At 37.5% G+C, this 13,043-nt stretch overlaps 1 protein-coding gene across 4 annotated transcripts in view; it reads left to right on the forward strand.

The window, feature by feature from the left end:
- LOC106919072 (neuropilin-2-like) overlaps positions 1 to 13,043 on the forward strand; it is a 115,926-nt gene that overhangs the window by 86,671 nt on the left and 16,212 nt on the right. For 3 of the 4 annotated variants that reach the window (XM_014989225.2, XM_014989226.2, XM_014989227.2), the window contains exons 12-16: positions 249 to 317; positions 1,497 to 1,661; positions 6,660 to 6,928; positions 7,064 to 7,160; positions 8,610 to 8,642. In XM_014989225.2, the coding sequence (XP_014844711.2) occupies positions 249 to 317; positions 1,497 to 1,661; positions 6,660 to 6,928; positions 7,064 to 7,160; positions 8,610 to 8,642 (633 nt within the window). The remainder of the gene's footprint in view (positions 1 to 248; positions 318 to 1,496; positions 1,662 to 6,659; positions 6,929 to 7,063; positions 7,161 to 8,609; positions 8,643 to 13,043) is intronic. The other variant, XM_088002286.1, reaches the window with a different exon arrangement.

Raw genomic sequence — 13,043 nt, forward strand, 5'->3', positions numbered from 1 at the left:
CGTGCCACTGTTGACGGTAACAATTGCCATCAGCCTAGTTTGTTTGGAGAGTTGTTTTCCTATAATAAATGAGATATCATTACCATATGTTTGATCTGAAACATGCAAGTGTGAGAAAAACAAAAATGCAAGACAAATGTCAGCATTGTAAGTGAAAACATCAGCTCACAGAGTGAAAGTGTTACAGTTTTGAAATCTTTCCCTCATGCTTTTGTGTCTGTATTAATAAATGTATCGTTTCCTGACAGAAATCACCACGGTTACGGTGAGCACCACCACGCCCCGACTGGAGGAGACGACTCCTACGATGAGATCAGGTAAGCACACTGTGTTCCTCATAAGCATCACCGCATCGACAAGTTCAGATTTCTTACACATGCATTTAGTTCAAACTGTGTCGCATCCACACCCATAAAAACACACACTTACTCTCTTAAGGTCGCAGCCATGATGTCACTGTGCACCACAGAGCCTCTGGGCTTTGAAGTCTGTTACATTCAGAGTCCCACAGGAAGCTGTGTTTGAGGGGAAATAAGCTCCCACAGCCAGACTCACACTGGTGTATCATTTCACAGCTATAGGTCAACTGACTGTCAAGCAAGTAGCCTCACTGGAGTTTATCTACAGCGGTCGTCGTTTAGTTGGAATAATTTATCATCTCATTTTCTTTCTTTCAATCTTTTTTATACTTTTTTGCCACTCAACCTTTGCTTTATTGCCTTCTTTCATTTTATGAGTGTTAAGTTAGTAGTTTCTGACTGAATTATGTTCTCTTGCATTTACATTTTTACTCTCGTCTGTCCTTTACCCTTACTTTTGTGTGTGAAGATATTTTTTTAAAACAAACACAGAGTCTCTCAGCTTAATCAAAACAGAAGAAAAGGCAAAGTTTCATTTTGAACTCTCCCAAGAGAAATCCAATAGTACTGAAGGAAAGAGAATATGTTGCATTTAATTTCTAACACACGGCCATGCAAAAAACAGAAAAGAATACATTCTGAAAGTGTGAAAAGATTTTTACAAACTTTCTTTCTTTCCTCCTTTTTAAAAAATAAAAATAAAATTTTAATCATTTTTGTGTTTCTTTTTGCGTCTTTTTCAGTGTTTCTTTTCTTTATGCTCTACTAAAAACATAGAATCTTACCAAGTATTTTTGGTCTTGTTCCTAGTTTTGTCTTATTCCAGGTATATGTAGGTAGATGTAGGAGCTTGTTCTAAGATTATAAATCCTTCAAATTGATAAAATGTGAACTAGTTCCACTGGCAGATTATTTCACTTAAAACAAGATAGTTTTTATATGTTATAAGTGAAATTATTTGTGAGTGGAACAAGGGATTGCTGACTTATATCTTCATACAAAGTTATTTGTAAGTTTTGTCTTATTTTAAGTCTACTAAGACATTTGCATTAGAAATACCAAAAATGCTTGGTGACATTTGGTGATTTTGCACTGTTCGTATTTATTCATGATCCGTCTTTCCTTTTCCACTCTCAGCCACGACGCCATCCCTGTCGGCCGTGTGTGACTTTGAGAAGAGTTTGTGCGGCTGGTCGGCCGATCCGCACTCAGGGGTGAGCTGGACCCTGCACGGCGCCAGCGGCGGCTCAAATGGACATAACACTCATGGGACATGGCAGGACCTGTCGCTGGGATCAGACAGTAAGAACAGCGACACCTCTGACGAATATCAGCATGAAAAGCAACGCACAGCACTGAGATGATACCAAAACAGGAATAATTTAGAGCAGGTTTAGATTCATGAAACTGACTTTTACTAATGATTATTTATAATTTACAGCATCCCTGCTGTGGCTAAGGCATGAGGTTTAAATGAAGCAACTTTTTCATCACTGCTGCTTATGGCTTTGCATATGAACACATAGCTTTGCCAATCAATCTCTGTGAATACTTGTGACAGCTAATAAGACAAAAACAAAAAACTTAGCAGACTCGCTTTGAGGGATTAAAATGAGAGAAATTAGTAGGGGTTAAGCCTATCTGCTTACTTCCAGTTTAGAGTACAATAAAGAAAAATAAATGCCTTAAAATAAGTGAAAGTAAAGCTCTTACAAAGGCAAAAAAAATGCTTAAGTTTTTCATCTCTTAATTTTAGTATCTCAAAACAATGTATGTTTCACATGTAAAACATACATTGTGTCCCAGGAATTCACTGTTTTTTTTACATTTCTGACTTTTTCTGTCACACACAAATGATATCTCTATTTGTGACTCTGCTTTGTCCATGTTTAAATGCATAGACTTGACTTAAACATGTTATCAGCAGTGAATGCCATTCTCTATTTTGTGTTTTGTTTCTACTTCCAGCCAGACCTGGCTCAGCTTGACTGCGTTGCCTTAAGCATATTGGGAACACTCCGGAGCCCTGTTGTTTACCCTAATCACAGTGTTTTCACTGGAAAAGATGACTAGCAAAATTGTATTTGATATTGGAATACAACAGCGACACGTTTCATGTTTGCAGTGGGTTTTTTTCAACAACAAAAGAGAAAATCTAACTTTTTATGTATCTTATAACAGACAACATGTAGACTTTGCAATTTTTGAATCCTATGCAGGTTTAAAACTTAAAAATTAATAGTTACTCAACCATACGGAAATATTCAAGAATATATTTAACTCTCGAAGCTGTTTGCAGGCAGCTTCAAGAAACGTCTCATTTTTCAGGCAATTTCTAAACAAGTCTTAAACCTTTTTTAGAACAAAGCTTTTTTGAGCTAATTAACATCAAAGTGTGGTGGAAAAAAATCACACATCCCAATGCTGTGAGGAACCACTGGAAGCAACCATGATGCAAGGATTTCTCTCTTGATTTCCTGAAAGTGTGTACAGTGCCTTAATTAAAGTCTGGAGAAAAATGTTAGCTTAAAGAGCTTCCTCTCCTATAACCTAGTTTACTGAGTTGTCTGTATTGTTCTTTTTCCCTCTTTTTGTCAAAATATAACACACAAACACAACTGTTTTTATTTGCTCTTTGCACAGATTTTATCTCTCATTGTGTATTGAGTCTTTTATGCACCTTCTGGCCACTTTATTAGGTACACTTGTTCAATTGCTAGTTAGCAAAGATAGCCTTTCAGGTGTTTGCAGCAGAAACTCGTTGCACTTTGTTATCTGGAAACAGTAATGGAGACGTTTTGATGTTGGAACTGAGTACAATAATGGAATGATGCACCACGATAAACAACTCAGATTAAATGTGTTTTGACAGACATGACGATGAGTTCACTGCACTTCAATGGTCTCCACAGCCAAATAATACTAGTCAAATCTCAGTCCCTTGTGTTTGTTGTAAAGTGAGAGACTGGTGTCAGACTGGTGTCAAAATCTGTATGATACTATGATGTTGATATCGACCAAAATATCGGAGTGTTAAAAGCACCTTCAAATACCCATGCCATGAAGAACTACAGAAGCTCTGGAGGAAAATGAGTTCAGTCAAATACTGATAAAGCTTTGCTAATAAAGTGGCTGCTATGGGTATATCTTTGTTCCTTACACTCATCTGGGTTTTCTGCCCTTTTTTTCCCCTGTTAACTATCATATATTTTTCTTTCCTCTAATGTTCTTACAAAACTGTCTCTGTTCTCAGTCCTCGTCTCATTTTTCTTTGTTCCCCTTACGGCACCATGCCTCCTTCAATCCATCCCTTTGTTATAAGCTCTTCACCTCCATTTCAACTCACATTGCTTAGTATAATTTTAGCATTTTCTCTCCATTTTCCACCTCCAGCCCTCTTTCTCCGTCAGTCAGATTGCCTTCTCCTCTCCTCGCTGACCTCTCTTCCATATCCCTCAGTGGTGCTTTCCTTTTCTCCACATCTGTGCATCTTTAATAAGAGCAGGAGGATAACTAAGACTGTTTTATCAATCACACCTTCACGTTATCATAAAGCTTACACATCTATAAGGTGCACGCACATTGCCCAGGGCAGTTAGAAGAGTTGATGGCTTTGACAGGAGTGTTACTGTTACTCTATGCACTGCAAAAACACAAAATCTTGCTAAGTATTTTTGTTTTCTTTCTATTGCAAATATCTTAGTACACTTGAAATAAGACAAAACTGACTTGCAAGTAATTTTTCAACAAGAAATAGGAGCTGGTTCAAGTTAATAATCCCTTAATATTGATGAAAACGTAATTATAGTGAAATAATCTGCCAGTTGAACAAGCTCTTATGTCTTTCTACAAAGTTATTTGTAAGTTTTGTTTTATTTCAAGTGCACTAAAATGTTTGCTCTAGAAACTAGACCAAAAGTCCTTGGTAGGACTTTTGGTTTTTGCAGCTTTCAATGCTCCACACACCTCTCCACACCATAACTTTAACCTATGACTAAACATTCAAAGTTTGTGGGTTCACTTCCTTCCCACACATATATGACCTTGCTACGTAGCAAGGTTTTAATCGTATCTGTTGAAACCATCGAGTTCACGGTTGACTGGACAACTCCTTCGTAAAAAAACTGAACCGTGACACGAGGCAAAACTCGAACGCCTATCTCTCTGGGCTGCGCTCTGTGTGTCTGTGTGTGTGTGTGTGCTTCCCTGTACGTTTATGTGATGATGTGAAATTGACTTAGCAGCGCCCCTGTCTCCTTGTTTGACAGCAACATGACATTAATTCTTGTTCTACAGCAACATTAGCGTGGCACCCCGTCTGCAAGCTGTCTGCGTATGCAAATCTGATGGGCAGCCCCTGCCATTAAGAGTCCTTTTTTGGGGGATTTAAAAGAGAAAAGCCAACCAGAACAGAGCTCATGAGTTATTTTATTTCTTTTTTGAAATGTGCTGAAATTTCTCACGTTGGGCTATACACATAGAAAAAAATGCTCCTTTTTTTGTGGAGGTATGTTGAAGTAGCCCGTTGTTCAAAAAACATAATCTGAATGACCCAAGACTCTGTTCAACTTCTATCATGTTTGCAACTTTTAGATGTGTCCCTGACCGACACATCTGAATCAAATGGCTGAATTACCTCCTTTGCTAATGACGTGATTATTTGACTTATAATATTTTCAACTCCAAAATGCTTTGAAAAGAAGGATATCAAGAAGTTTACACCAACATTCTTTCATTAAAGACAAGGTGGATAATTTCCCATCAATGTGCCAAGAAGTAAAATGTTAGTCTATGATCTTGTCTTTTTGAAGACTCAGCCTTGTGTAGAAATGTATGCACATCTTATAGCAGCAATAAATGCTTTTAGCATAGAGCTCAGAACAAGTCAGTGATTGATGGACAAACCTCCAAACACACTAACAAAGAGGTAAACATAAACAAGGAGACTGAAAGTGGGACCAACGCTCATGTACAAAGATAGCATCGAGTGATACAGGATTTTTTTCCTCTTTCCCTCAGAGCCAGTTCCACATCTCTGTTTCTCCCATGGAGAGTTTTTAATTAATTCCTTCCCTTTGTACGTCAGCCAAGATCAAACGTGGAACGACAGAAAAACACTGCAACTTTTCCCTAAGTGTACTTAATGAGCAATGGTAATTTAGGTCCCCCTTTTCTCAATGCCTCCAAGTGAAGAGCTGAGCTACCTCAAATCTAATGCATTATTTATTGAGCACAGAGTGCTGCAAAAGCTGCTCAATGTTTCTTGTAATTCTGAGAAATGGGTGGATGGACAGACGGACAGATGAATTAAAAAAAAAAAAGTAAAACTGTCTCAAGGCAAAATGACTTTGTTATAAAGCATTGTGTTTGTGATTAGGCTTTATTTAAAGGAGACCTAAGATGCAAAATCAACTTTTTGCATGTTTTTTTTTTGGCCTGATTTTGTGTCTGGAAAAGGAACCATTTCAAAAACGTCCCGATTGTTGAGATTGTTGAGTGTCGTCACCTAGCAAATTAATCAGAGCTACAGCATGTTTGGCCAGCTGGTTATGCACTGTACAATGGCTGCTGAAAAAGACAAGTGTTTCACTGTAGACTTACTATTCATAAACCACTTGGTGTATTCTTGTTGGTTGTGCATTAAGCTCTACTTCTGCTTTTCAAAGATGGACAGTAGTATAATTGTGCATCTGTTTGCAGGCATTTTCACATGCAAGTGTAAATGTTTTGGGGCATGGCCAGCAGCTTATTTGGATTTAAAGTGATAAGAAGCCCTAAAACGTCTCATTCTGAAAGGAGCTCAAAGTAGGCAGAACAGCACAGAATAAATCTTATTATCTAAGAACAAGTTTGTGCAAAAATGTAATGATCATGGTTCATATTGCACCTATTCTGTAAAACTACCCAGTGGTGGTAATTTCTTGAATTATATGCTTTAACTTGCTACAAGAATGTAGATATATATATATATAGTAAAATGTTCTCAAAACATTTTTTTAATGAATATTGTTTAAATAAAACTGTTATACTGCTGTGTTTATATCAAAGCGATAAAAAAGTTGAACTACACCAGTACAATCAGTAAAACTGCATTTTCTGATGCTTTTAGTACATTTAGAAAGCAGAGCCCATTAAAATAAAACAATTTTCAATGTTAAAAACTGAAATTTTATTGAAACTATGGTCACTGACGAGTCAAACAAGGGCTTAACCTCATATTTACTTGTATTTATTTTACTAAAATTCAACTAATCTACAAGATTAAAATCATGTAAATACCATCTGTTTCTCTCCTTCCAGATTTTTCAGGGAACTACCTCCACCTGGATGCAGGCAGCCACACCCAGCGCAAGAAGGCCAGACTGCTGAGCCCCGAAGTAGGGCCAGAACGAGGTTCTCTCTGCCTTCTCTTCTACTACCAGCTCCAGGGGGAGGCGCAGGGGACTCTACGGGTCCTGCTGAGGGACAGCGAACAGGTGGAGACCCTCCTATGGGCACTAAAAGGCGAGCAGGGGCCACACTGGAGAGAGGGCCGGACCGTCCTTCCCGAAAGTCCCAGAGAGTATCAGGTAGGCAGATGCTGACAATTTTCCAGTCATTATAAGCTCTGGATTAAAAAAAATTATAGGATGACTCTTTTTATTATGTGTTTTTTGGAAATAATAAACAAATTCCTCCTGATAAGACCATTTTTTCTGGCACAGGTGGTGTTTGAGGGGTTTTTTGATCACCCAACTAGAGGCCACATCAGAATAGACAACATCCACATGAGCAACAACATCGAACTGGGGCAGTGTGCACGTAAGTCACAAGTCTGTCCCATATGGCGGTATTTGTTTGTTCTGTGTTTACCTGGGATCTGGATGAAAAAGGGTAAATGTTAATAAAACTGATCTAATTTGCACTTGCATGTGTCAAAACGAGAAAAAAATGCATATAAATAAGAAATGAACGTAGCAGCAAACGACCTTTGGGCATGGATTTTAATCAATTTTTCATTATATCTCCCTCTATCTTTTCCTGTGCCATCCCATCCTGCTGCGTCTTCCTTCCTTCCTTCTCACCCTCATTGTCTACGTTTTTATCCACCCCTAACATCTGAAGTCATCTTCCCCAACTTGTCAGACATCATGCAGCAAAACTAAGTTTATGCTCACAGTTTGTGTAACCATAGAGATTTCAGAGAAATGACTAGAAATAATGCATAACTGCATACAAACAGACAGAAGCCAAACTGTTAAAAACTGTGAGATCTGTGGCTGTTACCACACTCCAATCACTTTTTTCAAATGATATATATATATACGATCCCACATTTTTTGGAGTGAACCTTACAGTATGACCTGAGTTTTTCCACCAATTTTCTACTTTTTTAATCAAATCTCATCTCTCCCTTTGCCTGTATGATCTTTCTTTTTACCGTTTCTCACTTTAATAACCTCCAGCAAATAATAAACAGCAGCAAATTTCAGGTCATGTTCCCATGAACCTTTGACCATCCTTACTTCCCAGTCCTCCTCTTCCTTTCTATTCACACTGTCCCGTAACCTTTTCACCCCATCTTCATCCATTTCCTGTCTTGTACTTGTCAGCATGCTTGCTGACACTAGAACTGTGTTTAGGAAACAGTAAGAAATGAGGTCATGAGATAGAAGGAACTAGGAAGAGCGGGATCGGTGAGAAAATAGAAAAAGTAGCTGCAGTTTCTCTCCTTTTTACGAGAAAAACTCCTTGTATGACGGGCATATTAGGACTATTGTATATAGAAAATAAATCCCAGACACTTTCCAGAAAACAACTAAGAAATGTGGTTGTTTTTTTCTCAAATATTTCAATATTTCTGAAATTAATCTAAGGAATTTGGAGTATTTTCTAGCAAATTATTGACTTTTCAAACTTAGAAAATTATATATATTTTTTTAGAAAATGATTTCTGAGATTATTTTAAAAATTTCTGAATTTTTCGGGCAGAAATTTACCCCCTTTTTTCAATCTACAATGACCCTCATACACTGTCGTACCTTTTCATACAGTTCCTATTTTAATAAAAAGTTTGCATCCTCTGAAATCTAATTTGCAGTAAGAGAGCCCTAAATTATGAGTTATACATTCACATATTTGAAATCCATGTTGTAAAGGAAAGTTTTAGATTAAATATTCTACACAAATGGATATAAATGACATTTGGTAATTAGTTTTTATTAACATTTCTGGTAACATTTCTCCTGTTTCCTTCTTTCTCTTTTGCAGAGCCCCTCCCTGCTTTAACTTCAGGCATTCCTAGTAAGTTCTGCTTCTTGTGCATTTGTACATCCTTCGCCAATCTGTCTGTGCTTCCTGCTTGATGCTAAGCTCAGCCTGTAGCATTGCACTGGCCCAGAGCAACAGTTTTAAACCGTGGGGAATCTCACTGAACAAGTCTCAACAGCTCGACTCAATTCCCAAGAGTTTGTAGGGATTTTGATTTCTTAAGATGGTGTGAATTGAGTACTAATGTGTAGTTGCCTGCAAAAGACAGCAGTCAGCACTTTTTTAGTAGTTTAATGAGGGATTTCTGATGAATGACCTGCTCTGACTGCTTGGAGAAAAGACAATCAAACAACATTACTTTGGTGATTAACTTTCTGCCAAGGACCTTTCCGGTGCTGTGCCCATTTGTTTAAGTAACTTACTGCCACACACTATCCAAAGTGTTACAAGAAAGTACATTTTTGTGATTATTTTCTGTGATTATAAAGGTGAGTTGCACCGATATGAAGTAGGAACATCTGCTATCTAAGTCCAGTTTGGAAAGTCAGAGGGCCCTAATGAATCCCTAATAAATCCAATAACATTATGGCTTCCACATGATAAAAGCAATAACATACTGTTCATTTGGAGTTGGACAGAATCATCCTGTTGCGCTTGTTCTGCAGTAGTAACTAGTTCAGCATAAAATCAAATCAGGTTTTCTGACTTTCAAATAGAAGATGTTAAGCTATGGGTAACGTCAAGTTCTCACTACCAAGTACATAGCATTTGCCTTAAGTAATGCAGATTTACTGAAGATAAACATTTTAATGCTGTTTTTTGGACTTAGTTGCTGTCTGAACTGAGTCATGCAGGAGTAGTAATTTCCCATTGTGAGTCAACTCTGTGCTAGCACCTTAAATTAGATGCCAACACATGCAATCAGCACAGGTTATGGACCACAACCACCAGCGATGCGCTGAAACACCCTCTAAAACTCCTCATAACTCCTCAAACACCAAATGTACCTTAAAATATCATCATAAAACAGGAAGCACAATTAAAAAAAAACATATTCAAAGATGTAGAAGATATGGAAAGATATTCAAAGTACATAGATATGCAGTGAAACCCTTGAATAGCGAAAATCTGGTCTTAGTGGGAATGTGGGAGGCGCAGCCAGTCAATGCTAAAGAAAATGAATTGTGCTCCTGGATTGGCTGATTTGCAAATGCCAGCCAATAGTATGTCTAGTTATTTTAGCTTCCAAAGCTGTATTTTCTGTCCTGGGTGAAAAATAAATCTGCAAATACAGTATGACTTGGAGTTATACTGTATTTGTATACACTGACAAATCCATAAATATGTTAGGTTTAAGCCTGAATATGGCTAACTGCATTTCAATAGGACTCATTTACTCACCTCTGACCTCAACTGGACAAAAATAAATAAATAAATAAAACTTTCACATTTCTGTTAGCTTAACAGCGACTCACATTAGGTAATGACAGCCCCACAAAATCTCCTTAATTCTCCAAAATAAGACTGAACAGACTGCTATGACAAAAACAAAAAAATATTTTACTATATGTGACATCGTTTACGTGGATTTTTTTTCCAACCAAATCAGAGAGAAAACTATTTTTGTATTGTAATTGTTGCAATATGTGTAACATAATTGACATAATAAGCCCTTTTAAAAGGAGTTGGGGATGTTTGACAGCTGGAATTTGATACATTGATCATAAAGAAAGAATGATGAAGGTTGATTGAATGGATCTTTGCATGAGGCTCTGCATGGTGGGGTGATGCTTTTGGTGATGCACAGTTTTTATTGTGACATAAAGGTGTGTTTGCGGTCGAGTTAAATATAGCAGTATTCTGTGCTGCAAAATGGGTTTCCTCAAAGAAACGTGTTAACTTTCAAGACCTCACATTATAAATTACTTTTGAATGAAGAATTAAGCTTGTGAGGTCAATGGGATTAAGAGAAGTGCCTCTGTTTACACCCAAATATCTTCATAAAGCTTATTTTATGGTCACAGAGGAAGTAAGTTTTTTTTTTTCACACCATCAGCTTCACTTCTACTTTTTCACTCTCCCTGTTTTATCACTCATTTTATATTAATTCCCTCATCTTTTTCTTTCTATGCTCTCTAATTTCTTTCTCCTAAAGGTCTTGCTTTGTTACTGGTTCTAAAAAAAAGTCCCTGATCTCACCTGCATAAAATGCAGAGCTGTTCACCATCCAACTTCTCTTTCTCTTCTCTTTTTCCTCGTTTTTTTTTTTCTCTTTGAGTGTTGCTCCTTCATCCTCAAATAGCCCAGCCTGAGAGGAGATAAAAGGCTTAGGCAGATTATGCTCCCGGATTTCTTGTTTTCAAAGTCTGGGTTTGGGACGTGATCCACTGGCTTTGTGTGTTCGGTTGTTTAGAGAGCTGACCGTGATGTTAAAACATATCCGAACCCTCTGAGTAGAATGTCAGAACTGGCGCTTAGTTGTACATTTTGTATATTCAAGGGTAAAATACACATTCAAAGTCAGAGTATTTGGCCTGCGTAAGCAGAACTGACTCGCGTTTCCTACATCCAGATACAATCCCAAAAATAGTAAAAACCAAGAGACAGCTCAAGTCAGCTGAGTCATAGCGCAAGTATTTCACCTAATCCTCGCTGAGCTTTTTACAGTTAATTCCTGGACAGTGATCATATGACTCCTGTTTTAATGGCAGTGCAGGTTCTACGTTGTAGTTCTTATGGGACTAAATGCCAGAAACAAGGATTAAAAGTCTCCCTTGAGATGCTTGTTAAAAATGTGACCCATCCATTATTGTAAATCTTTACAATGTGCCAGGTTTTTTTCCCATTGATATTCATTACTGTGTCGGTATTAGTGGGAAGTGAGGCTTAAATTATTTCTGCTGCATTTACAGTCAACTCCATCAAGATATTATGTTTTGTAAATCATATATGGTTTCTGCTCTTAACTATATTACAACTATTTTCTTTTTTACAAATGGGATCTGAAGCACATTAAAAATACAAATTAAGCATTGTCAATAAGCATGTTCCCATCAGGATTTTTCAAATTCAGATCCAGTTCATTAAGGAATAGTGTCAGCACCAAAACCAAATTTGATGAAAATCATGGCTATATGATGTTTACAACAAAGTAGCATAAGCTAACTAAGCATAACTAAGATAATAAGCTACATTTTATCAATAGTATTAGATTGAGTTTGTTGGCCACCAAACCAAACATGTTTAATGTTACAGTGTCCATTGTTTCCAGATGGAGCTTTGGTGAAACAATTTTTTTTGTTTGTTTCTAGAGATGTATGTGATCCGTCAGTATTCAGTAAACTCACGTGTTTCCCCTAACTTAAACCATTTCTGGCAACTGTTGCTTGTACCAGAGTAAACATGCTAACCATAGCCTAGCTAAACGCAAGGTAATGATAATATGTCTACTCAGTTTTAGTATGACTTGTTGATGATCAAATTTAGAGCAATTACAGATAATCACACGCACAGAAAAGTGATTTTCCTGCTTTATAAATTTATTACCAATTTAATGGCTATTTGTCTGGGTTACTATGGTTACTATACATTTACAGTGTGTCTGAGCACGAGAACAGACCTGGAGTGGACAATATAGCCTTTCAATCTGAATATCATTTTAAAGAGTGAAAAAATGTGCATAGCTTCTAATATGGCTTTGCTACTTGTATCCACATAAATAAGCCTTTATTTAAAAACCCAGACAGTGTAAAATGTCACTACTGTTTGTGCTTGACATAAAATCACAGACAATACACTGAGAATAGGTATTGGGACTTCAGTTTAGTCTAGGACTCCGATACCAAAACAGACGTTTTTTTTCTCCCCTTAAAATTGTCTCTTTGTTCACCACAAAGCAATTTTGAGTCCAGACCTCACTGAGAGCAGCTTTACTATCAAAGTAAACTCTTAAATAGCGTATCTGAACTTTAAGATAAAGTCTAAATGAAGTCGACTGGTTTCCTTGTGATTCTCTATCCCGCTCCATCTTTTCATTATTTCTCTTTCCTTTCTGATCCCTGGCTAGTTGTTGCTCGTCTGAGCTCTCTTTCTCTTTTTTTCCTGCTCATTTCTCTCTGTTTCTTTCTGTCGCTCTCTATTTCTCTCCACAACAACTTCGTTCTCACAGCAGGTTCCTCTCACAGTGAGTTGACAGAGTATTGAAGTTTCAGTCAAGCCCTTTAATGCAGGATTAAAGATATCATGGCAGGATTAGCTCTTTCCCTCCACTTCTTTACCCTCCCACCCTTCTGCGGTCTCACTTTCTACCGACCCCTCTCTGTTTCTTCCCATTCTCTCCTCCAGTAATACCTTCTCTCTTATCCTTCCCCCAACCCTGCAATTTTGTTCTCTCTTTCTCGCCACCCGAATTTAGTTACTCTTGACCCCCACAAA

This window comes from Poecilia mexicana, unplaced genomic scaffold (genome assembly GCF_051168715.1).
Source record: "Poecilia mexicana isolate PSO_F unplaced genomic scaffold, ASM5116871v1 scaffold_2, whole genome shotgun sequence".
NCBI lineage: Eukaryota > Metazoa > Chordata > Actinopteri > Cyprinodontiformes > Poeciliidae > Poecilia > Poecilia mexicana.